Source organism: Antechinus flavipes, chromosome 6 (genome assembly GCF_016432865.1).
Source record: "Antechinus flavipes isolate AdamAnt ecotype Samford, QLD, Australia chromosome 6, AdamAnt_v2, whole genome shotgun sequence".
In the NCBI taxonomy this organism is placed as follows: Eukaryota; Metazoa; Chordata; class Mammalia; order Dasyuromorphia; family Dasyuridae; genus Antechinus; species Antechinus flavipes.
Window position 1 is genome coordinate 40129838 of NC_067403.1, and position 26759 is coordinate 40156596.

At 33.6% G+C, this 26759-nt stretch overlaps 1 protein-coding gene across 7 annotated transcripts in view; it reads left to right on the plus strand.

Moving 5' to 3' along the window:
* The first annotated feature begins 2542 nt into the window (after positions 1 to 2542).
* Positions 2543 to 26759, plus strand: part of EXOC1 (exocyst complex component 1) — a 53673-nt gene continuing 29456 nt past the window's right edge. For 2 of the 7 annotated variants that reach the window (XM_051963799.1, XM_051963802.1), the window contains exons 1-10: positions 2543 to 2641; positions 7944 to 8077; positions 8466 to 8596; positions 11976 to 12135; positions 15248 to 15268; positions 16764 to 16951; positions 19492 to 19719; positions 19912 to 20044; positions 20477 to 20586; positions 22093 to 22146. In XM_051963799.1, coding sequence (XP_051819759.1) covers positions 7954 to 8077; positions 8466 to 8596; positions 11976 to 12135; positions 15248 to 15268; positions 16764 to 16951; positions 19492 to 19719; positions 19912 to 20044; positions 20477 to 20586; positions 22093 to 22146 — 1149 coding nt within the window. In that variant the 5' untranslated portion in view covers positions 2543 to 2641; positions 7944 to 7953. The remainder of the gene's footprint in view (positions 2642 to 7943; positions 8078 to 8465; positions 8597 to 11975; positions 12136 to 15247; positions 15269 to 16763; positions 16952 to 19491; positions 19720 to 19911; positions 20045 to 20476; positions 20587 to 22092; positions 22147 to 26759) is intronic. The other 5 variants (XM_051963803.1, XM_051963805.1, XM_051963804.1 and 2 more) reach the window with 3 other exon arrangements.

The window sequence follows — 26759 nt, forward strand, 5'->3', positions numbered from 1 at the left end:
GTAGAATTTAGAAGAAAGCACATGAAGGAAACATTGTAGTCCAGGGACCAGGCTAATTTTTTTAATAATTGCTTTTTATTTTCAAAATATATGCAAAGATAGTTTTCAATATTCCCCTTGCAAAACCTTGTGTTCCAAATTTTTCTCCCTTCTTTCCCTCCACCTCCCTTTCCTAGACAGCAAGCAATTCAATATAGGTCAAACATGTGCAATTTTTCTAAATATATTTCCACATTCATCATGTTGCACACAAAAAAATCAGGTCAAAAACAAAAACAAAAAAGAAAATGAGAGAAAAAAAGTGAGAGAAAAAGCAAGCAAATAACTACAACAACAAAAAGATTAAAAAAAAAAAAAACTATGTTGTGATCCACATTCAGTCGATAGGGTCATTTTTCTGGAAGCAGATGGCTCTCTCCATCACAAGTCTATTGGAATTGTGCTAAATCACCTCAGTGTTGAAAAGAAGGTTAGGCTTCAAAGGATATGAACAGACAATTTTCAGAGGATGAGATTGAAACTATTACCACTCATATGAAAGAGTGTTCCAAATCATTATTGATCAGAGAAATGCAAATTAAGACAACTCTGAGATACCACTACACACCTGTCAGATTGGCTAAGATGACAGGAAAAAATAATGATGAATGTTGGAGGGGATGCAGGAAAACTGGGACACTAATGCATTGTTGGTGGAGTTGTGAACGAATCCAACCATTCTGGAGAGCAATCTGGAATTATGCCCAAAAAATTATCAAATTGTGCATACCCTTTGATCCAGCAGTGTTTCTATTGGGCTTATATCCCAAAGAAATACTAAAGAAGGGAAAGGGACCTGTATGTGCCAAAATGTTTGTAGCAGCCCTGTTTGTAGCGGCTAGAAACTGGAAAATGAATGGATGCCCATCAATTGGAGAATGGCTGGGTAAATTGTGGTATATGAATGTTATGGAATATTATTGTTTTGTAAGAAATGACCAGCAGGATGAATACAGAGAGGACTGGCGAGACTTACATGAACTGATGCTAAGTGAGATGAGCAGAACCAGGAGATCATTATACACTTCGACAACGATATTGTATGAGGACGTATTTTGATGGAAGTAGATTTCTTTGACAAAGAGACCTAACTGAGTTTCATTGGAGAAATGATGGACAGAAACAGCTACACCCAAAGAAGGAATACTGGGAAATGAATGTGAACTATTTGCATTTTTGATTTTCTTCCCGAGTTATTTTTACCTTCTGAATCCAATTCTCCCTGTGCAACAAGAGAACTGTTTGGTTCTGCAAATATGTATTGTATCTAGGATATACTGCAACATGTTTAGCATATATAGGACTGCTTGCCATCCTGGGGGGGGGGGGGGAGGAGGGAGGGAGGGGAAAAAATGAAACATAAGTGATTGCAAGGGATAATGTCGTGTAGAAATTATCCTGGCATGGATTCTGTCAATGCGAAGTTATTATTAAATAAAATAAAATTTATAAAAAATTAAAAAAAAAAAGAATAAAACGCTGTAGAAATCTGAAATAATTAAATTTTAAATGGTTCAAATTTCTTCATCAGAACAAGCTTCCCTACAAAGCAGATTCAGTGAACTTCAGTTCATTCAATTCACTCAATTGGAAGACTTCAAATCAATCAGTAACAGGCATTATAAAATGCCTACTAGGTGACAGGTCAAGAGGAAGTCAAAGTCAAAAAGCAAACAGACGCAACTTTCAAGGAACTTAAACTGAGGCTGAGGGGTTTTTGTTTTGTTTTGTTTTCTAGCAAATTATTTTTCATAATAGTTTTTTGTTTTCAAAATACGTGGAAAGATAGTTTTCAACATTCACCCTTGCAAAATCTTGTGTTCCACATTTTTCTCCTTCCCTCCCCCTCCCTTAGACAGCAATCCATCGAATATAGGTTAAACATGTGCAATTCTCCTATACGTATTTCCACATTTGCCAGCAAATTATTTTCTAACAAATTTAGCCTTCTCTTTAATTATTTAAAAGTATAATTCTCAAAAATATATATATATATATATATATACATACATAGATGTATAATTCTGAGAAGGCGACTATGGGTTTCACTAGAGTGCCAAAGGATCCCGTTCAGAGGAGCCTTTCAGCTACACTGGGTTTCCCTTCTCAGGATGTAGGAAGGACCAGAATTCCAATGGATAGAGGCTGGCCCCGCTCATCCTTACTCCTATTGGCTCTTTCTTTCTCCCTCCTTCTTTCCATCCTCGCTCCTATTGGCTTTTCCTCCCTGTCTGTCTCTGTGTCTCTGTCTTCCTCCTTTTTTTCTCCCATTCTCGCTCCTACTGGTTCTCCCTCCCTCCGTCTCTGTCTCTCCTTCCCTCTCCCTGTCCCTCTCTGTCTCAGTCTTCCTCCCTCTCTCTGTCTTTCCCCTTCGTTTTCTTTCTCTCTCTTTCTGCCACTGTCTGTCTCCTTCCGCGCTCGCTCTCTCTGCTTCCTTTTTCCGGCACGACTGTCCGTCACATGACCGGATGTAGGCAATGGGCGGGGCCGACGCTTTACCGGAGGCTCCTTGAGAGACGGGAGAGCGCTCGCTGCCGGTTCTCGCCGCGTCCTCCGCCCCAGCCCGATCCCCTCGCGGAGGAGCCTGCCCGGCGCGCCTGGGGTAAGGGGGAGGCTGCGTGTTCGCGGAGCCGCCTCGCTCTCGGGAGATGCGACCGGCTGCTGCCCGGCGCCGGCCGCGCCTTCTCTTCCCGGAGCAGCTCCTGTCCGGGGCCGGGACCAGGCCTTAGCTTCCCCCAACTATTCAACCCCAGGACAATAATAATTGTTGTTCGGGCCTTTCCCGATCTCCCTTGGGCTTCTCTTGGTGTCTGATTGGCCCTTTCCTTCTCCAGCTCCTTTTATGGATGAGGAAACTGAGGCAGGCAGGATGAAGTCACAGACAATGCGTGTCGTACTGTTGTTTTTAGTCATTCTTTTCGGTCATGTCTGACTCTTCCTGACCCCATTTGGGGCAGAGATACTGGCATAGTTTCCCATTTACCTCTCCAGCTCATTTTACAGACGAGGAAACTGAGGCAGGCTGGGTGAGGTGACTTGCCGAGGGTAACACAGTAATCATCTGAGACCCGATTTGAAGGCCTAGTACTACATCCCATCTGTCCCAACAACAACAATGACAATAACTGTACCAGGCCATAGCTAAGCCCTTTACAGTTAATACCCCATTTGATCCTCATAACAGGAGGCAAGGGGACGTTATTATCCCCATTTTATGGAAGGGGAAATTGAGTCAGAGGTGAATGGGGCTGAACCCTGGGCATGGGTGGACGCCCTCCCCCTCCAAGGAGGACCCTCACCTTGGATGTGGAGAAGCAAAGGCAAATCAAACCTGATTATTTCACTGACCTCGTCTACAAATTAGCATTTCCTTCTGTTATAATTGGTTTTTTTTTTTTTTTTAAATTAGAAGAGGTCCATGCCAAGGATGTATCCGCCAGAAAGAGTTAAGAATATCTGGGATTCCCTATGGGAATGCTGCCTGCAGGAAATCCTGTGGGGATTCAGTTCTCCCCTCTGCCAGAAATAACCTTTAGCAAAGAAGCTTCAGGGAGGTTCCCCTCCCTCCTTCCCCCCAAGACATTCCCTAACAAAGTAACCTGGGGGTCTAGAGCGTTGGGGTCTCAGCTGGTGCTGACTCCAGACTCAAGCTAGAGACTTTTGTTATCTTGCAGGATTTGAACTTTTCCCATTTTTCCAGCTAGGGAGAAGAGTAGGGAAATACTTTATTTTGTGTTTCAGTTGCATATCCTCTATGAAATCTATTATACATTCTCATTTGTTTTATTATGAATTAGAACCACTAATTATTAGAATTATTAATTATTAGAATAATTAGAATTACTAATTATTAAGGAGTCGTCCTTATAGTTCATCTAGTACAAACCACCTATTTTATAAAAGAGAAAACTAAAGTTCAGAGAATTTGTAAGTTAACTGAGGTGTTACATTGAAGTAGTGGGCAGTCAGAGCTAAAAGTAGAGATCTCCTAATAATATTCTTGCAATGGGGAAGCCATTTAGCCTCCTTAGCATTATTCATTTTAAATCAACTCAACAAGTACTTCTTGATTGTCTTCTATATGTCCAGTACTGTAGGAGGCTCCATATATGTACCTTTGTGACTATGGGCAAATCACTTTCTTCATCTATAAATGAAAAAGTTGGACTAAACTCTCTCAAAGATCCCTTCTAGCTATAAATTTATGTTTCTACATACTAGACAGTTTCTGCCTTCACGGAAGGCATGTAATTGAGGAGTTAAGACAAACACAAATGAAACAAATAAAGGAAAATACTTAATGGATCTTTGGTTACAGTAGTGACGGGCATTCCTCCTTTCAGAGCCGACTACAACTTCTCTATTGTGGTGGTGGTTGAAGGATTGTAGATGAGAAATGTATGTGGTGGCTAAGCTGAGACTGTGGTCTTCATAGCTAGCTAAACTAGTCTTCACATGACAGAAGTGTGAGTGGAAGCCTCCATTTGGTGCCTTCCCAGCTGAGTGGGCTTGCCCAAGAGGGCTTCCCACCGCAGACAGAGCCTAGTGTCACCTCTGTGCGGTGGCAAGGGATCAAACTGAGATTTTAGAAAGAGCAATAAAGACTAAGTGTCAGATTGTATATTAAATACTAGAGAGCTCTAAGGGAAAAATCTATCTGGATTGCAACAGTATTCATTGAGATGTTGGGCAGTTCGAGAAGCATCTCTGGATCTTAGTTTCCTTATCTGTAAAATGAGAGTAGAACTGGGTGACATGTAAGGTCCTTCTAGCTCTAAATCCTTGGTTTGTGATCTATTTGGATGTGGCTTTAGGAAACAGCTGTTTGCAAGTGGATTTTGACAAATGATTAATATTTGAATAGATGGTTGGAGTAGGGAATAAATGAATAAGTACTTAATATGTGAAAAGCTTGAGTTGTTTTTTAAAGACTGCTTAAAGCACTGGGGAACACAAAGACCCTGTTTTTAAGGAGCTTGGTTTCTAATGGGAGACAACATTTTTGGATTTTAGCTGTGTCAGATGAAAAGATCCTGTGGTCTTTGGGGTGAAGTGGCAAAGCAGATGGCACTGCCTCTTGGTTATGTCCATTAATATTATTGTTCTATAAGAAACAATCAGGATGATTTCAAAGAGCCTACATGAACTGATGCTAAGTGAAGTGAGCAGAACCAAGAGATGATTATATACAGCAACAACAAGATTATATGAAGATCAATTCTGATGTGGCACTTTATAACAATGAGGTGGATTCAGGCCAGTTCCAATGATCTTGTAACAAAGAGAGCCATCTATACCCACAGAGTACTATGGGAACTGAATGTGGCCCACAACATAGCATTTTCACTTCTTTTGTTGTTTGCATGCATTTTTGTTTTCCTTTTTGATCTGATTTTCCTTGTGCAGCATGATAATTGTGGAAATATGTATAGAAGAATTGTTTAACACTGGATTAATTGCAATCTGGGGAAGGGGATGAGAGGAAAGGGAGGAAAGTGGAACACAAGGTTTTGCAAGGATCAATGTTAAAAAATTATCCCTGTACATGTTTTGAAAATTAAAAAAAAAAAACTTTATTAAAAAGAAAAGAAAATTTTTAAAAATGTTATTTCCATTGATAAAATCATATCATTTTCTGATGGTGAGCCATTTTACAGTGCCAAGGGCTTTGGTAGTAAGAATTTTGTAGCCTTTGAAAAATATGGCCTAGCACCTGCAGAAAATAATCTCAAACTACATCTCCACAAGGGCAGCTTCCCAGAATGATGGCTGTGGCCACTGAGCTGGAAGCATTGTTACTCCCAGTGCCCTTGAGTCCTGTCTCTGTCGGGGTCTGCATGCTGTGGTGGAGGTGGTTTATTTTGCCTGGCACATGTCTTATCTTTTCCTCAAGATGTCAGCCTGCTGTGTGACAGGTGTATCTGAGTGACGGAAGGATGGCCCCATCACAAAAGTAGTTTCCCTTGGATGATAAAACCATAATCAGCTGGGAAAGTTGGACTGGAAGCAGTACTGGTTGCCTGGGAACTTTTCTACTTTCAGGGATTCTGTTGATCAGCAGTTGTTGCTAGTAGTTTGGGGAATATAGTCCTCTTCTCCACAAAGTTTTAATATGAACAAATAGGCAAAAGAATGAAATTGGGAAGGGATGAGGATGTTGAGGTCTGGCCAGAACAGAATTCCCACCATGAAATAGGGAAAAATAAATTTAAATACATAAAAGCGCATTGGATTATAGGTGGCTTTAATGTCTAGATAAGATTTGCTCTTTTAATGGATAGGAAATCATTGAAGGTTGAGCAAAGGAGGTTTGTGCTGAAAGTTGCGTTTTAGGAAAACGTGTATTAGTATTGATTGCAATAAGAATTGAAAGAGCAGGTCAAGAGTGGAATAATAACTAATAATCCAGTTTTCCCAGAGTTTTAAGTAAAGTCTAGATCAAGGGTAGAATTTTATTGTTTTTTTTTTTTAATTTAAATACATAAAGCTCATTGGATTATAGATGGCTTTAATGTCTAGATAAGATTTGGTCTTTTAATGAATGGGAAACCATTGAAGGTTGAGCAAAGGAGATTTGTGCTGAAAGTTGCGTTTTAGGAAAATGTGTATTAGTATTGACTGCAATAAGAATGGAAAGAGCAGGTCAAGAGTGGGGTAATAACTAATAATCCAGTTTTCCTAGAGTTTTAAGTAAAGTCTAGATCAAGATAGAATTTTATTATTGTTTGTTTTTTTAAAAAAACTTAGATGCTGCAACACCACCAGCAACATTTTATTTCTTTAGGCAGTAGGGAGCTACTAAGAGACTCCGAGCAAGAGAGTGACATGAAGACTTGTGTTTTAAGATTATTTTGGAAGCTGTATGAAGGATAGGCTAGCGACAGGGAAACCAATGGGGAAGATAGTAGAATAGGTTATTCAAAAGGCAATGATGGCATGGATTAGGGTAGTGGAAATGCAAAAAAGAAGAGTAAATTGAGAAGAATGTCTGAGATAAAATCACGAGGACTTGGCATTTGTCTGAATATAGATACTTTAGTGAAGAACTTCCATGATTTTGAGGACAGTGGTACCATCTACAAAGATGATCATTTGATCTCTTGAAAATCTCTAATTAATTTTAAGGCTTTAGAGCTCTCAATTAAGAGACAACTTCTCATTCTCTAGTAATGTTTGTGACTGGGACTGCTCAGTGAAATGAGTAATAAATAGAAGCACTCAGGAAACTGAAACATGTTGGGTAAAGGATCCTGAGTCATCAGGAAAACCAGGAAATCCTGACTCTGCTTCTTCCCAATGAAATCTGAAGAAGAGAAGAAATGGAACCTGCAATTTACAAGGGCAGAAGTGCCATTATCTTGTAATTAGAACAATGAATCCCAATAGGAATTATGAAGTTTTGGTAGGTTCTTTAGACACTATTTTGAAAAGCAATGATCTAAGCCTACTTTATGTCATTTAAAGATTTATTTTTTTAACACTTTAGTCATCATGTTTAAAATGATCATACATGTATAACCTATATCAGATTGCTTGCTGTCTTGGAGAGGGAGAAGATAAAGGAGGAAATTTTAGAACACAGAATTTTACAAAAATGAATGTTGAAAGTTAGAAAAATTTGTTTTTTAAAATGGCAACCTTAAAACAAGTTTGAGTAGGAATAATATTTTAGAGTAGCTTTTGATATTATGAAATAATATTATAAAATATTTTCTCTGTTTTGACTTTTAACTGCTATTTATGATATCTTGAAATAATATCTACATAAAGACATTTTCTAAAATTTTTCATTGGGCATTCATAGTTTTTATTTTATTCAACAGGAAAACTAAATGGTAAATCAAAGATTAATTTAAAATGATTCATTGGTATGCTGTATAGTATTCATATTCTGCATTTTTCAGCTAAGAAAAAATGACTGCAATCAAGCATGCATTACAAAGAGATATTTTCACACCAAATGATGAACGTTTACTGAGCATTGTGAATGTCTGTAAAGCAGGGAAAAAGAAGAAAAACTGTTTTTTATGTGCCACAGGTGAGTATTTCAATTTCTAAAAATTACTCCTTTGATATACTGTTTCTTTTCTGTAAGGGAAATTTACTTCATATATTAAACTTCATTTTCATTATAATTTTTAAAGTTACAGCTATAACCAATTAATTTTCCATTATTTTGCATAAAAGAAAAACATTCTTTTCACAGGTTTAAATACAAAGATTTAGAAGTATTATGAAGACAATGGTATTAAGTTTAAATTCTTGATTACAAAGTAAAAATTTCAGAAAGTACCATTTGACCTTTCCATTTAAAAACATGTACCACTTCCCTACCATACAGAGACTACTTGGGCAATATATATGTTAAAAAAATATCAAATCAAAAAACATTTCTATTGAAAATATTTATGTATTTTACTCAACAGTGACAACTGAACGCCCAGTGCAGGTGAATGTGGTGAAAGTGAAGAAATCTGATAAAGGAGACTTCTATAAAAGACAAATTGCCTGGGCTCTTCGAGATCTTGCTGTGGTAGATGCCAAAGATGCCATCAAAGTATGTCTTTATTATTAGCATTTTGACCTGGGTCTGGTTATAAAATGCCTTCCACCTTATAAGAAAATTTTATGTCTTCAAGGTTTATCAGCTAAATTTGTCTTTTTTATGGCTCCTGGCCCATGGAAATTAAGAATGATCATTTTAAAAAACATTGTTCTTCCATGTCTTTTACTTCACTACCGGTAGTAACAAATATTAACTGGTGTTTGATTTATACTCTAATTAGACTTTTTAAATCCTTAAAAAATAATTTTCTATCTAGTTTAGACTTTCTAGTCTAATTTTTGTATTAAATCTTTTCTTTTACTTTCTGTTGTCATTCTGTCCTTTTCATTCTATCATGTATGCTGTGTTATCCTTTATTCCAAAATATTTGGCTTTTTCCTATTTACTAAGTTTACTCTGGTAAAATTTGTGTAAACTAAAGCAAATGGACCCTTTGTATTCCCAGGACTTAGCATAGTTCTTAAGAAATGGCACTTAGGGGCAGCTAGGTGGCACAGTGGATAGAGCACCAGCCCTGAAGTCAGGAGGACCAGAGTTCAAATGTGGTCTCAGACACTGTCTAGCTGTGTGACCCTGGGCAAGTCACTTAACCCAAATTGCCTCAGCAAAAAAAAAAAAAAGAAGAAGAAGAAGAAATGGCACTTAATAAATACTTGTTCACTAATTTAGTCATATGTTTTTGCTAATCTTGTAGTGTTTAAAATTTTAAGTTGTTAATATATTATGCTAATGTAACAATGTAATAATTTTTGCAAAAATATTAACATTGTTACTATAAGAGAATGTTATGTTGTTAATAATGCAAGAATATTTTTAGTAGTTTTGGCATAATGTGAAATTATACAACTATGTAGCATATAATATTTGCACTCAAGAATCATGTATGATTCACCAGACTGACTAAATGGTGTCCAGTTATTACTTGAATTCAGTTCAATTTCAGTAAATATTTATTAAATGCCTACTGTGTAACTCGCTGTCAGACTATATGAGAGAAACATGGTTTCTATCTACAGATTGTTTCCAATCTTAACTAGAAATCATTGCGCTTTTTTTCTCCTAAAGTAAAGAGAGATTAATCTTGTTATATTATTATCTTTAATATGTTAAGAAATGATGGATTCAAAAAAATTTTTTTTGAAAAGTAATAGGGATTAAGTGACTTACCCGGGATCACATGGCTAGGAAGTGTCTTAAGTTGGATTTGAACTCAAGATCTTCTAACAACAGAACCAGTGCTTTATTCACTATTGTCACCTAGCTGTTATGGATTCATGTTTTTTAAAAACACCAGAACTAAATTAGAAACTAGAACTAAAACACTACCAACAAAACCCTAGAAAAATAAAAGTATCTTTGTAGTAGCATATGAATTGAATACTTAGATTTGATACAAAAAGTACAAGTCTTTAACCACCTGTAATACATATGTTTCCCCTTTCAAACATCTACAAAAGAGAAAGCATAGAATAGATAGAGGGCTAGTCTGCCAGTCAGGAATCAAGCACTACCTCTAAAACGTACTGTAGGACTGTGGGCAAGTTACTTAACATCTTCCTGAGTTCTAGGCAACTCATTGAGATTTAGTTACAGACAGTTTCACAGTTTGCATCACCAGAAGGAGTTTCCATACTGGAGTTCCTTTCAGGTTCAAATTTTTTTAAAAAAATCATGTGCCTCTTAATATAAATAACTTATACTTTTTGAGAGGTGTCATCAAGATTTAGCTGAATTTGCCCCTTGCTACAACCATATTTTTTTAAATCACCGAAACAACAGTTAATAAAACAAATGAAATATAAAGCAGTTAGAGATGGTCCCTTAAGTAAGGTACAAGAAGAGAATGAGACACATGAATTTCAGGACCACATATTTTTCAGTTATATGGATTCTTAACTTGAGAAAATACTGTTCATCTATATGCTTCTCAGGAAAACACAAACATCTCTTCAGGAGAGTTTAGGAATAGAATAGAGACAAAATTTTTATTTTATATATTTTTTTAAATCTCAAAAGAATCTGAGGCAAGTGCCAGTTTTTGTGGTTTTCTATTTAGATCCTTCTCTGAAACACAACACCCACCTTTATTAAAAAGACATATTAATTACTAAGCTGTTTTCTCTTTAGTAGTTTTGTACTTTGTAACCTCATTGATTTGCACAATTCACTCACATTGCTGAATCCCTACTTAAAAACTTCCTCACAGCTGACACCTCACTGCTACCATATTTAAGACAATTTTTTAGTTTTATGTAGACACCCTACACATTCTGGGTATCTGTCTATAAAATGTAAAATTTTTATTTATATAGTAACATTAGGTATATATTTTTATATTTTATATTTATATATTTATTTTTATTATAAATATATTTATATTTATATATATTTATATAGTAACATTTGGTATAATTTGATCTGTGTGAGTATTGCAATGTAGAATACTCAGCTTTTTTTATGGCATTGTGGGAATCTTATCTTTTGTTAGCCCTAAGGCAAATATCTTTATTGGTTAAGTACAGATTTTTAATTTTCGTGATTACCCATCAAGCTTTATCTTTTCTTGTTAATCTACAGATCAATAGTATGTGAATCTTGTGTGAAATCAGATTCTATCCTTAATATATCTATTCTATAATATAAACATACATTCTATCCCTAATACATCTCATAATACATGAAACTCTATATATTTATACATTCTTACAGCAAGCACTTTATTAGTGGGCAAAATATTAAAGACAGACATTGGCTAGCTGTTTTGGTTGCTCATCATGGAGTTTCTATGAATTTCCAGATCCAGATAAATACATAATTATATATGTGTAATTTTAGTTCTGTGATACCTTGTCAGCTGGAAAACTCTAGAAACAGATATTATTTTCATTATCCTTCAGGACAAGCTAGCACTCAATAAACATGTTTTAGTGATCCAAATTAGCTTTTATATATCCAGAGGACCTATAATTCTAGCTTTGGGGGAAAAAAATGGCTTGATTACAGAGACTGAAGAAGTGATTTCTCTTTTCCCAATGTCCACCCTTTATATCAGTTTGTGGGTTTAAGGTGTATAAAGGATAAACTATTTGGAATAGCATGAGTATTTGATAGTTAACTTACAACTTTGGACTCCTCACCTCCCACATGTTCTAAATGGCAATTTTTTCATTTTACTTTTAATTCAATGTCATTCCTGAATTAACATCAACAAATCATTTCTTGGTTTTAAAATGTAATTAATAAGAGGACTTCCTGCTTAAAGTATTGTTCTTCTTTGTGTTAGAACATATCTTCTCCATTATCCACATAGCAATCATGAAGAAGTCAATGATCGCAATTTTTTTTTTTTTACATTTGTATTTATTTGCAGGAGAATCCAGAATTTGATTTACATTTTGAAAAAATATATAAGTGGGTTGCCAGCAGCACTGCAGAAAAGAATGCATTTATTTCTTGTATTTGGAAATTGAATCAGAGATATCTTCGAAAGAAAATTGATTTCGTCAATGTTAGTTCACAACTTTTAGAAGGTAAAGTCCAATTAAAATTTATTCATAAAACCAAATGTGTTGTAAATATGTGGTTTTTTTTGTAACTATTTAATTAAGGAACTGATTTAATTTAGGTAATAGATTTCTTATGTTCAATATGTGCTTCCAGAATAATATCTGATGTTGATAAAGTATTAGAGTTGTTTAATTAGGCAACACAAAAGTCTTAATGTAACTGAAATTTAAAGATATACTAAAGAAAATTGTACTTCTAAAAATCTTTTGCATTAAGAAATAGTATAAGGAGAAAATAGCTTAAGTCTGAATTATCTTAATTGAAGAAAGTAGTTGAAATAAGTTATAGAAGTGAACAAAGCAAAAGAACAAAAAGTTAGAAATGAAAAGAGCTAAGTCAAATTTGATAATAGACTATGCAAAGAAAAAAGAACTTAACTTCCTTCCCTTCCCCCCAAATTTTATCAGGAGTGGAAATTGATAACCTCATTTTGCATTTGTTTGTACTGGACTCTGTCCCTTTCTTTTGAAAACTCTGTTTTTTCATCATTCTTTCTTCTATGAATTTTCTTTTGCATGTAGTAAACTCTCAACCATTTATTAGCTGCTTTTAGTTAGTGAGGTAGAATCTGGCTATGGATTTATGGCATATGATAACTTAGTTTTGAAGGAAAGTTTAAGGGGTCCAATACCTGGAAGTGAAAGAAATCAATTGAAGTCATCTTTCCTAGAAATTCAGTATGGGCCAAAAAGTTTATCTTAAATCTTGAATATCTAAAATGAGTTTTGGTTCAACCCTCTTTTTACAGATGAAGAAACAGACCCAGAAAAGCTATATAATTTGCCTGAGGCTACACTGTTCTTTGGTATCAGATTAAAATTTCTTCTAAAATCTCTTTTAATTTTGAGTCCAGAGTTCCTTCCGCAATCCCATATATATCTCTTCTTTCTTGGAAGAAGCTAGTAATTCTCTAGGTTGTGGTTTACTTATTATTCAAAAAGTGTTCTGAATTGAGGATGAAATTTTTCCTTTTAAGTTTTTTCTCACATTGAATATTAAATAAAATTCTATATCATAGAAATGGAAAAGGTGTCTTCTAATTTTTTTTAAAAATCTAAAATTAACATTTCACTTTTCAATGTGGATTTAATGTCTTATTACAGTATGTGTTTCTTTGTTTGTTAAACTCATTAGGTAAATAGATGTTATTCTCCACAGAACAGTGATTCTCAGATTTTTTCAATTGTTTTAACACCGGCCTTACCTGTTCCTACTTACTAGAACCATTGGGAAGAGAGCTTTTGATTTTTAATAGGACATTGTCAAGGTCCCAATTCTTATTAAAATCATAACCAAATAATGCTACAAACAAAAGTGAAAACATCATAAATATTAACACTACAGAGACAAGCCTAAAAGAATACCTAGAAGACTGTAGGGACATATTTTGAGAACACTCTTCCAACATCCTTAAATAGAGATTTCTGTTTTAGTTGAGTTTTAGGTGTAGCTTTCAACTTCCTAATGTCTATATATCAGCTCCCACTCCTCCCAACACACACACACATACGTGAAAGGAGAACCAACTCATTGAGAGACTGAAGAGACTGCCACCGCCACGTGGTGGAGCATGGCTTGAGATCTCAAGGTGCCCAGAGAGGAGACTTTTGCTCTGTTCTGCTCAGGCCACCCACCCATGTGTCCTGTCTTTGTGTGTCTCTCTTCATCCATCAGTGCTTGAATAACTCCTGTCTGTCCATGGCCCCTGCATGTTGCCTATTATCTCCTGTCTGTCTGTCTCAGACCTCAGTCCATTTACCTTCCTGCCTCAACCCTGCGTGTTCTCCCTCTTGTTCTTGCTTCTTGGTCCCAGGCTCCCATGTTCCTTGAACTATGTGTCAGTCCCTTCACTCCATGGCACTCTTCCTTCTCCGTGTGGGCAAATTTGCATTAAAGATCCACTTACATAAACAAAAACTATACTTCCTTTTTGGTTTTGGTAAGTCTGAGCAAGAGATGATCTTTATAATTGATTTTTTAAAAAAGATATAATTTGTTAAGTTTTATTGATGTTTTCTTTTTTACACTGTGGTTATTTCCCAAACTATACTTTCCTTCCCTGAACTGTTTATTTTAACAAAGAGGAACAACAGTCAGCAAAATGGGCCAACAGATTATGTCTGATAGTGTTTGTTATGTACATAGTTTCCTATCTCTCTGCTGAGAGGAAGGTTTTAAGTGTTTCATTATTTATTCTCTGAGTTCAAATTGTCTGTTACAATTAACATGAGTTAGCCTACCTTTAAAAATTGTTTCTTTTTTCCATAATCATTTTAACGTATCATTAAAATAGATTAGTGTTGATGAACTTAATTTATCAACACTAAATGAAAATACTTAAGTTTTTCTTTGGGGAAATTATGCAAAAAACTCAGTGGGGAGTTGTGGCTTCTCCACAACATAAGATTTTGAAAGAGGGATTTGTTAAGAGGAAGAAATTTAAATTTTCTTGTTTTCTCTAAACTGTACATCTGTTCTTTATTCAATTAAATCAGAGGCTTTTATTTTTATCCTTAAAATCTAGCCTCATCTAATATTGATTGTGCTTATTAAATTGCTTCAACAATATATTTTCTAAAATGACTGGAATCTTTTGACTAACTCATTGCCAAGGAGATACTATGTAAAGCATTTGTTCTTTGTGTGAAAATAAATGGGCAACACTCCAAAATAACATAAATAACCTATTTCTCAGATTTTTCTTTTAAGAACAAGAAGTCCCATATTTTTATAAATCTCTTAAGAAACAAAAAAATCAGAAGTAAAAGTAAAATAAGTTTGTAGTTAATTTCTGAATTATTTATGTTTTTATATAGTACTTATTTTATTTCCAAAAATAATTTGAGTTTCAGACCAGAAAACTAAGTTTGTACCTTTTCCATTCCTTTTAGTAAATTCCCCATATGACTGACTTTTAAACATAATTATATCTTTGAAACATTATGTTACCATAAAGTTCAAATGAGTTACAGTATAGTATTTTTAAAAAACACATTAAAACCTGTATACTTTGCTACCCAGCTAATATTCTTTGCTTACTTTCCTCTGCTTCTTTCATACCTTTTTATTCTCCAGAACTGCCTAAAGTTACAGAAGGTGCGTAACACCTTTTCTTATTCTTCTGTATAATTTAAACTATTTAACATTTGATGTTATGTACTGTTCATTGCATATTTTATGAAATTGCATATATAAACAGTCATTGTTACAGAATCCATAGTGCAACATAATTAACGACAGTATTTTCATCATTGTCCTCTAAATGATGGTTTCTTATGAAAGAAAAGTCTGCTATAGTTAACCTCATCATCATAAGAATTTATGCCTGTTTGTATAAAGTAATAGCTAGAATGATTTAGTCTGTCTTTGTCCCTAGGTGCTATTAGTCATGTGTGACAATTTAATTTCTCATTATAAAGTTATGAAAATATCAGTAAAACAACTCCCTTTTTAGAATGTATGAAATCATGTTTGTCTAGTGTTTTCTATAATGATTTGCATCAGAAGCTTTAGCCTTTATGTAGTAGCATTTGCTTAATTTGTCCTCATTTTGAGCACTGAAATCTTGTGTTGTTTTAAACCTGTTTTTGTTTTTTTGTTTTGTCTTGATGGCCAGTATTAAATTCATACTATGTATCAAAGGTCATATTTACCCAGATATACTTCATATACAAATTAGCAGTTTGTAGTTGAATAATATTAGCGTCACTCAACTTTTTATTTAAATTGTAAGCTACCTATCAAATATACAGAAATTAAACACTCTGGTTTTTAACCTTTAAAAGTCTTTTATCCCATTGCTTTCCTACCAGGATCTTAGTATATTTCTAAAATTAACTAGAAATAATGATTTCTAAAAATCTGGGTTCTCTCAGATATTTTAAATGATCTTTATTCCAACTTTTATAAAACAGTAGTGACATCTTTTTACATTTTTATAGTTTCTCAAATTTGTGTTATTGTCATTCTTCTTGTTTATATAATAATTATGGAAGTTTCTTCATTAGATCCATAGAAATTTTTCATTGGGTATAAAATGCCATTTAAATGTGTAAAAAGAAATTTCATTTACCATATTCAGAGCCCTAAAATATACTGTAAGAGATTGGCACTATATTAAATCTCTCATTTCTTATTTAAAATTGTTTCCAAAAGTAGGCTAAGATTTTTTCATGTGTTCAGAATTTGCAGTGTTTTTAATTAAGGAGTAATAACTATTTGAGGTAAGAAAATGAGATTCATTTTCTACATAATATAAAGGATTTCAGCTCTGGCTTTGAATATGACCAAAACGTGTAACATTTGTAAATCAGTGACTTTAGTTTTATGGTTTGGGTTGTTTTTTTTTTTTTTTTTTTAATTTGATTTGTGTCTTTTTACATGGTGCCATATTCCCATAAGATATAAAATGTTTTGCAAAAAATAAGTTATTTTGGTTTGCTTGTATGGACTCTGAATTACTCTTTTCTTTTATTTTTACTACTAAATATAACCTGTGTTTACAGCTGATCGTATCTAGCCTCAAGTAAACTACTTTTACTTCATATTTTTGGCTTCCATAATTTTAGTTTTTCCTTTACCACTCTTTAAGAATCTGTTCCAAGTGGAGAGAATCAGAGTGTGACAGGAGGAGATGAAGAAACTGTAGATGAGTACCAAGAGTTAAATGCAAGAGAAGAGCAGGATATTGAGATAATGATGGAAGGCTGTGAATATGCTATTTCTAATGCTGAAGCTTTTGCAGAAAAATTATCACGAGAGCTGCAGGTGCTAGATGGGGTAAGAATTTCTTGCAAAATATGAATTACTATTATGCAGTGGATTGAAAAGTCTGGTTATTTACATAGATCATTGCCTTTGAGCACTTAAGGATTTATAGTGCAATTATTACTTTATCTGTAAGTGCATTATCTCTTTCATAAACTTAGCCAGCTGTTTCAGAATAGGCAGACAAAATATTTCCTTGGTGCCATTTATCTATTATTATTATTGTTCTTAAAAGACAAGATCTTTCTAGGGAACAAGGCCAGGGAGAGGCATCCATTTTTGGAAGACACACTTTTTATATGTCTTGAGAGGAAAAAGGGGAAAGAAAGAAAGGCAGAGATAAAAAGTCAGACCCATCAGAACAGGCCTGTGCAAAAGAATATCTTTTGGGTTGGAGAAAATGAGAATAAAACCTCAGCTGGAACTGATGAAGGAAATGTGGTAAGAAGGGCATTTGTGAAAAAAACAAGTTTTGAGGGATCAGGGATTTGTGGAGATTAGTGAGAAAGACAGAATTTAGGGTCAAAGGTTTGCTGCCTGTTTTCTCTGTAAGTCACACAATCTTTCTGGACCTCATTTTCAGTATCTATAAAATGGGGATGATTATAAAACTTAATTAACAGAAAGAGAAATCATACATGATTCTACCTCAGCTTGGAGGGTATCCTCTATAAATGAGAGCTGTAGGGATCTGTGTTTGGTCCCTTCTGTTATTTTGGTTAAAATAGTAGTATCTGATGTTTTCATCTCTTTTGTCATTGTAAGAAACAAACCTGTCTCAGGCCACTATGTTCAGGTTTAAGGTTGGAATGAAAAGAGGCACTCAAGTCATTCACCAGTTGACAAAAGGAGATTAAGAATTCTCTTTTCATTAAGTTGGTTAGACAGACATGGTTTATATGGAAACAAGTCTTGTCAACAAAGGAGGGTGAAATGACTTTCTAGGTTTGGGAATGTTCATCAAGCCTGAATGTCATTAATTACATGGGAATGCCTTTTTTATGTCCTTACATACCCAAGAAGCTTTGTCAGAGGCAGGCTGAACTTTAGCCACCTGAGCCAGTTAAATCTTAGGAAAAACATTGTCATCTTTAAGGGAAGAAGCTAGCTTAATTCATGTAGTAAATAGGAACTCTGGTAGACCATGATCATCTCATAGTCATTGTGATCTCCCCTTTTGCATTCCTAATTTAGTAACTAGGACTGTCTTTAGGAAAAAAAAAAATAAGACTTACTAAATGTTAATCAGTATTTGGGTTTTACTTATAATTTTGGTTTTGGTCATATTGATTTCAACTAATATCTTTTTTTTTTTTTTTTTTGATTTCAACTAATATCTTGATTATCTCTCTTAATTTTGGTTTATTGCTTCCCCCCCCCCAAAGTTTATAATGTGTACACCCAGTTCACTAACTTTTACTTTGTTTTCTTGAGATAGGCATTCAACACTGTAAATTTGCCTTTAATCTAATATATATATAATATTTGTGTTGTCTTCATTTTTTAAAAACTAATTTTTTCACTGAGGTTCTATATAATAAATTATATTAGTTCTTATGTGGGCCTTTCATTTTATTCTTTATCTTTATTTATTCTTAGCTTTATTTCATTACTTATTTATAATTTGGATATATATAAATTCTGTTTTTCCATGTTTACCTCTACCTAATTTGTGATTCAGCATATTATCAGTTTTTACATTTGTTCCATATATATTTAGAGATTTTTTTGTTGATATCAGAATTGCTTAAGCTATAGACATTATCTTTTTAAAAAATGAAAGGAACTGAGAGTGAAAAATTGTGATAGAAATCCATTTTTAAAAAGAAAAGTATCTATGAATCATGGATATAAAAAGGGAGCAGAAGGAAGTTCAAAAGAAGACAAATAGGATACTCTGTTGGAACTGCCATGTTAAATTTAAAATACATTTTAAAATGCCAAGATGTGCATAATGGAGGGGAAAAAACAGAAGCAAACACTTAGGGAACATTCAGAATGAAGAACAGTTTAAAATTATAATGAAGAGTAAAATGGTAGAACCAGATGGAACCTTACAAATCATCTAGTCCAGGCTTCATTTTAAAAATAAAAAAAATTACAAGGCACAGAGATGAGGTATAATTTTTATCTAAATTTTGCCTCAATATCATCTGGCCAAACACAACATTAACCTATATTACACTGGAAGGAGAACTGGAGAGAATCAAACTCAGGTTGTAGGAATCAGAATCAAAGAAGGAAAGAACTAACTCAGTAAAAAATTTATTTCTACATTGTAGTCTTCTACAGAGAACTCTGCTAGGCTCTGTCAGGCAATGTAGGATATGAAAGGATTTTACATTTTATTTGGGAAGATCAAAACAAAGATCTGAAATGACATGAAAATAGTTATTGTGCAAAAACATATGTAATTGGCCAAAATGTAACAAAATTAAAATTACAGTGGACGTGGATAATGTTAATTTGTATATTCCCAAATCAACCTGTTTCTTTTTGACTTTGATAGTACAGATTTAGTGAGCCCTTCAGATATGTTCCTTTCTTTGTAGGCAAATATCCAGTCAATCATGGCCTCTGAGAAACAAGTGAATATCCTGATGAAGTTGCTAGATGAAGCTCTTAAGGAGGTGGATCAGATTGAACTGAAGCTGAGCAGTTATGAAGAAATGCTACAAAGTGTGAAAGAACAAATGGACCAAATCTCAGAAAGCAACCACTTAATTCATCTTAGTAACACTAATAATGTAAAGCTCCTATCAGAGATAGAATTTCTTGTGGTGAGTAAGCTAATACATTACAACCCATAACAGTAACAGCTGAGAGCCATTAATAAACATTTGGCCAGTTGCACTATGGGAGAGAATTTTAGATTACAGTCATGGTTAGATTTGATTAATATTTTAAATCTAGTATCAGTATATTACCTAAAGTTATATGTCTATAACCTTTATATTTTACATGTATTCCAGAACCACATGGACTTGGCAAAAGGCCACATAAAAGCACTTCAGGAAGGAGATCTTGCTTCTTCTAGAGGCATTGAGGCCTGCACCAATGCAGCTGATGCTCTTCTACAGTGTATGAATGTAGCTCTCCGTCCAGGTACTATAGTTATAATTATATTAGCCCACTGACTTGGTAAGAAAAGAAATGATATTTCTATTGTGATCCAGTGGATAACATCCAATGGATTTCTGCTGTCTTGAAGGAATTTTTTCTTTTTACACTAGTCTCTACTCTACTTTACACTAACATTGTTAGCCCTGTTGCTAATCTAGCACACTGCTTAGAAGGGAAATAACATTTAGAATCCTTTGTTTGTAGCCTAAATGAATCATTTACTTTTTTTAGATTTTGCAGGACTTTGAAAAATCTCTTTGTTAACATTGTATAAACAAATGAGTAGATAAACTAAAGTTTTGGCTCTTTTCCAAATCTTGAAATTGTATTACTGCTTTCATTTTGTCATTGTATATATCAAGTCTCACATTAAATGTTTTCTACAGCTCAGTTTTTTCTGGGATTCTATTTCAGGACATGACATGCTTTATGCAGTCAAACAACAGCAACAGCGTTTTGGTGATTTGAGAGAGCAGTTTGCCCGGAGACTCGCCAGTCATCTTAACAATGTTTTTGTTCAACAGGTAATTTTATTTTAAATCTTAAGTTTCTGAAAAGATTATCATGCATTTAGATGACCGTTTGTATATCCCTTTAAAACCACCTTAGCATCCATCCTATAATGTAGTTTACACTGCATTCTTAGATTTTGGTACCCATATCATACAGACACACATATTTATTTCTCTGAGAGAGAATTCTGTTTCCTAGAAAGTTAATCTTTGCCTTAGTTTTTCTCATTTGTAAAATGAAGCAATTGGTTGAACTAGATACTCTGTAAGGTCCTTTCCAACTGTAACTGCTTTGAGTCTTTAGAAAGCTAACAAAGAATATTTAAATGTTTATTTAGCAATTTATTGAGAGGCAACAGGGCAAAGTAGATCAAGAGCTAGATCTGGAATGACTTGAGTTCAATTTCCACCTCTGACCACTATTGGCTTTTGAAACATTGGTTTAATTTACCTGTGCCCCAGCAACTCTGAGGGTTTTATGTTGCAGAGAAGGTGCTGATCTTTTTTGGTACAAGTTCCTTACCTGGAAATTTCTACAACAGTTAAATTACAGAGTCAATTAAAAGGAAACACAACTATTCCTGAATTACTGTACATACTGTTTCGCCTTTGATGCATTCTGAGAAATGATAGAAAGGGTCTCATATAGTACTCTGAATTTTCAGAGAAAACTATCATTTGCATATCACTGTATAGAGAGATGGTATATACTTGAAAGAGGACCTTTGTGTCATCACTTTTTCAAATCTTCTCATCTTAAATGACCTTACTCATGTTTTTCTATAAACCCTGCATTAAGAATCTACCCAACAAACTGGAGATGACCCCTCCCCTTTTTTAAATGTCTTCAAAATGGTGTATACCACTAAAAGTGATCATTTGTTTTCTCTCATCTTTCATAACCAGTCCACTTCTATTGCAGTCATATATATATCCTTAATAATGTTGATCACTGGAACTTTCATATATGCATATACAAAATACAGCTCTCCTCACTTAAACAGTTTTTGTTCCTTGATGATTCTAATTGATATTTTTAGGTAAATAAAATTAGCCAATTTTTTAGATCGGGGAAAAATTATAATTGATTGTATCACAGCCAAGTTTCTTAAGTTTTTTTGTGTTATGGACACTTTTGGCAGTTTGTTGAAACCTCTGGAACCTTTCTTAGAATGATGTTTTTTAATATACATAGTAAAATATATACAGTTACAAGAGCAAAATCAATTATATTGAAATTCTGTTATTAAACTATTTTTTAAAAATACACAAGCCCCTAAATTAAGAATCTGTGTGCTAAAAGAAGAGGCTGTTTATAAAGATGCACTTAATTTCTAATAATATAAAGTTCATTGTGTCATTTGGCAATTTGGAAAAATATTTTCAGAAATTTTTTTTTAACTTTTTAGGGAATTGGTTCTTGTTACTTTTCAGAATATCTTATTTCAGTTATTGGGTTCTTTATTTTTTTTTCATCTTTTCAAAATACTTATGATCCTGTATTTTATCTCCACTTAGTTTACTCAGGCCCTTCTTCAGCTCTATAGCAGGTCCAACTTTCTTTCAGTGCCTGTGAGTACATGGGGTTTGACTCAATCTTACCTAATTTATTTTGTTGTTTTTATTTGTCAAGCTTGCTAAATCTAACTGAAAGCTGAAGACTTGGCTTTAAAATTTGTAACTTGACAGTACTCATATAAGCTGCCAAATAACTGCATTTACAGCTGCCATTGTGTACCTTAGCAGATGGTATTTTGGGAGCCTGAAAAGCCTGATCGGAAGAAAATTGGGTTTGAATGCTGTGAGAAATAAACCAATTTTTTTATTTGTTTTGACTTCATGATCAAAAATTGAAAAAAAATGTTTTCCTTTGTAATTAAGTCATAATTGTTTGAGAAAGCCACTTTGGAGTCACAGAAAGTAAAAGTTCAAGTTTCTAATTTGATTTGATTCTTTAGAGTCTAAAGTGATATGCTACTATCGACATAGATGAATATAACTGTAACCAAGGTAGTCCTTTCCACACTATAAATCTGTATAAAATTTCTTTTGTTGGTGACAAGTAAGTTGGATTCTGCCTGTCTTAAAAGCTTCTATCTTTACTTAAAATGAGCCTTCCTTTTGCTGACAGACTAATACATATTGTTGCATGCAATAACAGACAGAACCCTAAAAATAAATGTTATAACAAGTACTTTTAAGAAGTATATCATGATCAAGTTAAATATCAATTATAGAAAAAAATGGTAGAAACCTAATTACTGTTTATTTCAGTGTTACATTGCAGTAAAAGTTTCAAAATAACCATTATTTGTGTACTTTTGATTTATCCCACTGTTAACTGAGCATTTTCAGGGCCAAATGAAGACTTCATTCTCTCTTTATCTCTCTCTCCCTTCACACTTCCACCTCTAAAGAAATATTTTGAATTTCAGCTGCTTATTTTTTATGGATTAAAACTTTTTCTTATCTAATATTTAGTGTATGTTGAATGTCCGTTTTCCTTATAGAGATCTTAGTTTTCTGTTTTTCTATTAGTTTTCTGTTATAGAAATGTTAGTTTCCTTATAGACATCTAGTTTTCTTACTAGCAAAAAAAAAAAAAAAGGTTAATATATATAAAGAATTTAGAAACAGTTTGGCAGGGAAGAGTTTGTGGATAGACCAATGACTTCACCTATGTCAGGAGCTCATTGTATGAAAATACCCAGTACCAAAACACTGCATCTCTTCAGCTTACAGTTTTAGAGAGTTATCCGAGGCACTGAGTGATTAAATGATTTTTCCATGGCAGGTCTAGTGGATGAACTGGAGTCCCAGTGTTCCCAGCCATCTTCAAATGATGCCATTGGTACTCTGGCCATCTTCTTCCTCTTCCACCCACTTGTACCTGGACTCTGCCTAGGCCCTAATAAAGGAGTTCTCTCCTTATCTTGCTGAGAATTAGGCTTCCACATCAGTTTCTGACTGTCTAAGCCATGCTGAACTATGCCTTTTGCTTCTCACCTCCAAAACACCTCTGGTTCCTCTTAATTTGTTGCCTTTCCCCATTAAAATATGAAGTCCTTGAGAACAAGAACTATCTTGCTTGCTTTTGTTGGTATCCTTAGCAGTTAGCACAACCTGCACATAATAAATGCTTAATAAATGAGTTTTCATTTGTCATTCTTTACTCCATGACTAGCCTTTTATCTACCATACTGCTTCTCACTGCCCAACAATGTAGGGCAGTATATAATTAAGAAAACAAGTCTCTGAGAATTAGAAAGGTGAGATGAAGTTACCTTGAAGTAAACTAGATTTAGATAAATAAAAAGAGGAAAGACTATTCCACATGAAAGTTAATAAAAGGAACAAAGGCAGAAAGGTGCAAATAAGTATGCTATGGAACAGTGAAAAAAGAGGGGGAAAAGAAAAAGAGATAAGCGTTCATGGAAGAAGAAAAAAAAAGAAACCTTCATCTTTAAATCTTTCAAAAGTCACCACTTTTGGAATACTTATAGAAAACGTTAAAACATACTGTCATGTAGGATCCTCCTCTGGAGGACTAGAATTTTAAATTGCCCCAGTCAATATAATGTTTAAATTAGTAGAAATAAATAAACATTCCCCCTTTTGCCATTACCTTTTGCAGTAGGAAAAGCTGGTCATTTAGAATACTTGCATTTTTTCAAATTTTGAATGATATGTATATCTTTAATGCTTTAGGTTCTTCCATTTCTCTTTATGTTCTATATAGATCATTAGAATAAGGAAGAGACATTTAAAAATCTTTATGTCATTGATGAATGATTATATGTTACTTTAATCCAGGATCATAGTTATTAAACATACAATATATAATCTCTCATTGTTGGAGAAGTTGACTGTAGTGATACTTTGTAAGAATTCCTTTTTGTTTTTGCTTAATCTTGCCATTATGTCCTCTCCCTTCATTAAAAAAATAAAGTCAAGAAAGCTATCTTTAACCTGTATTGACAGCAAAGATATAGTGAGTTTATAGATTCTATAAATAATATATGCAAAAAAAGGATTTATTTTGAAAAATACTATGGATATAAATGGTACATAATTGGGTAATTGATTTTTTCTCTATTATTCCCTTCTCTTTTCTCTAATATGCCCACTGAAATTATTGTCTACAATGAATAATTTCTACTTTTATTAGAATTCTTTGCATTTGAGATTTCTCACTATGAGAATCTAGCTTCTTCAACTAATTACAGTTCTAACATTGAAGAACATTCATAATAGGAGTAATTTAAATGAGAAACCATTTCCATAAAGAAAAATGCATGTGCCATTTTTTTTGAATGTTCCTTTGGCAGTTTTTGTTTTTATAACTACTTATTTTGCTTTATTTCTATTAAAAAGATTTAATTCTGAAATTATGCCTTTGTCAACATGACAGAAATGATTATACTGTTAATTAAAGCTGTAATCATCCTGTGAAAATGCAGGGAAAAATAAGACTAGAAAAAAAGAGTTTTCATTTAATGCATAGAAAGGATAAAGCAGAAAAATGAAATTAATTTTGATACTTACTCAAGTATGAAAATCCCTCTTTTGACAATTTAATGTCAGAGGGTTATTATTTCATTATGTGGTAAAATAAAATCTGTAGAAGACCACCTATTTTCAGTGCTCAACTATCAAAATGAAGAGTATTTCAGTGATTCAGCATTTCCTGAAGCAAATTTTGTAATATTTAACTATTAGATATATCTTCATTATCTTTTAACATTTTGATCACAGTTCGGTCACACATTACCCTCTCATGTGGGGTTATTGCCTCCTAATTGGTCTAGCTGCTTTTGGCTTTACTCCTTTCCCATCTATCTTCCTGACAGTTGCCAAAATAATCTTCCCAAAGATGGACTTACCTGGATCATTTCCATGCTCAAAAATCATCAATGACTTTATATTACTTATATATAAAAAAAAAAAAGCAAGCTCCTCAGCTTAGGATTTAAAATTATCCACCTGCCTTTAGCCTGTCTTTCCAGACTTATTTTTATCTTACTTTTATTTATATACTCTAAGGCCATACATAGAGAACTAGAAAGAACCTTTAAAAATACTCTACTCCAACCTCATCATTTTAAACATGAGGAAATAGGTGAAAATGGCAGAGGCAGAATTCGAGTTTCAGAGATTCCAAGCTCAATGCTTTTCTCACTGTGATATATTGACTTGACATTCCAACCGGTTTGACCAATTTGTTGACCTAATTCAACCTGGCATCTCTTGCCCTGTGCCTTTGTGTTAGCTGTTGCCCATGCCTGCAGTGTTCTCCCTCTTAGATTTTTTATATATTTTGCACCATCACATAAATTATGTGCTACCTCCTACAGGTATATGCAGATCCTCCATTAGAATGTGATGATCTTTTATCTTTTGTCTATGTCTCATCCTCATTTATCAAAAGGCCTTGTCTGGTCCTGTGATTGTTTTAAACGTAGTTCACTTAATAAGTAGATTTTTTTTAAGGACTTACTCTCTGTCAGGCATTGAGGATACAAATTTTATTTAAAATTACTTGATATTTTTTATTAAAACTTTGTCTAAGATGATCTATTTTTAATGATAGAACAAAAATAAAGATACGTATTAGAGGATAGAAGCAAAAGAATCATTAGATCAAAAGTGTTGAGATTATTTCATATAAACATAAGTATATGATTCCTTTTTAAGCCAGTGAGTCTGATACATGCTGTAAATGGAAAGTTAGAATTATTTAGCTTTGGAGAAATTTTATTATCTTTCACTTGAATTTAATTTGCAAATGATATAGGAAGGTAGATTATTGTATTTAAATTACTGATTTAGCTTTATGCATATTCCTTTAAAAGTATTTTTTCATTTAGAAATTTTAGATGTGTTTCCATTTTACTCTAAAATGCATACAGAATGAAACGCAAAGGAAGTAGAACTTGAATTTTCAGGAATTCTTTAAATATTGAGTTATATTCAGACCTGTTTTCAGCTATTTTTTCTGTTTTTCTAAACAATTCAAAAGTAATTAAATCCTATTTGTACATACTAATAAAAATTTGATCTTCATGACAATATTTTAAAGTGATGTTTAACATTGAATTAGAGATTAAGCTATCAATGTTAACTGATTCTCAAGAAACTTAGTTTTGTTCTCCATCTTACTTTTGTATATATGGGTATATATGTAT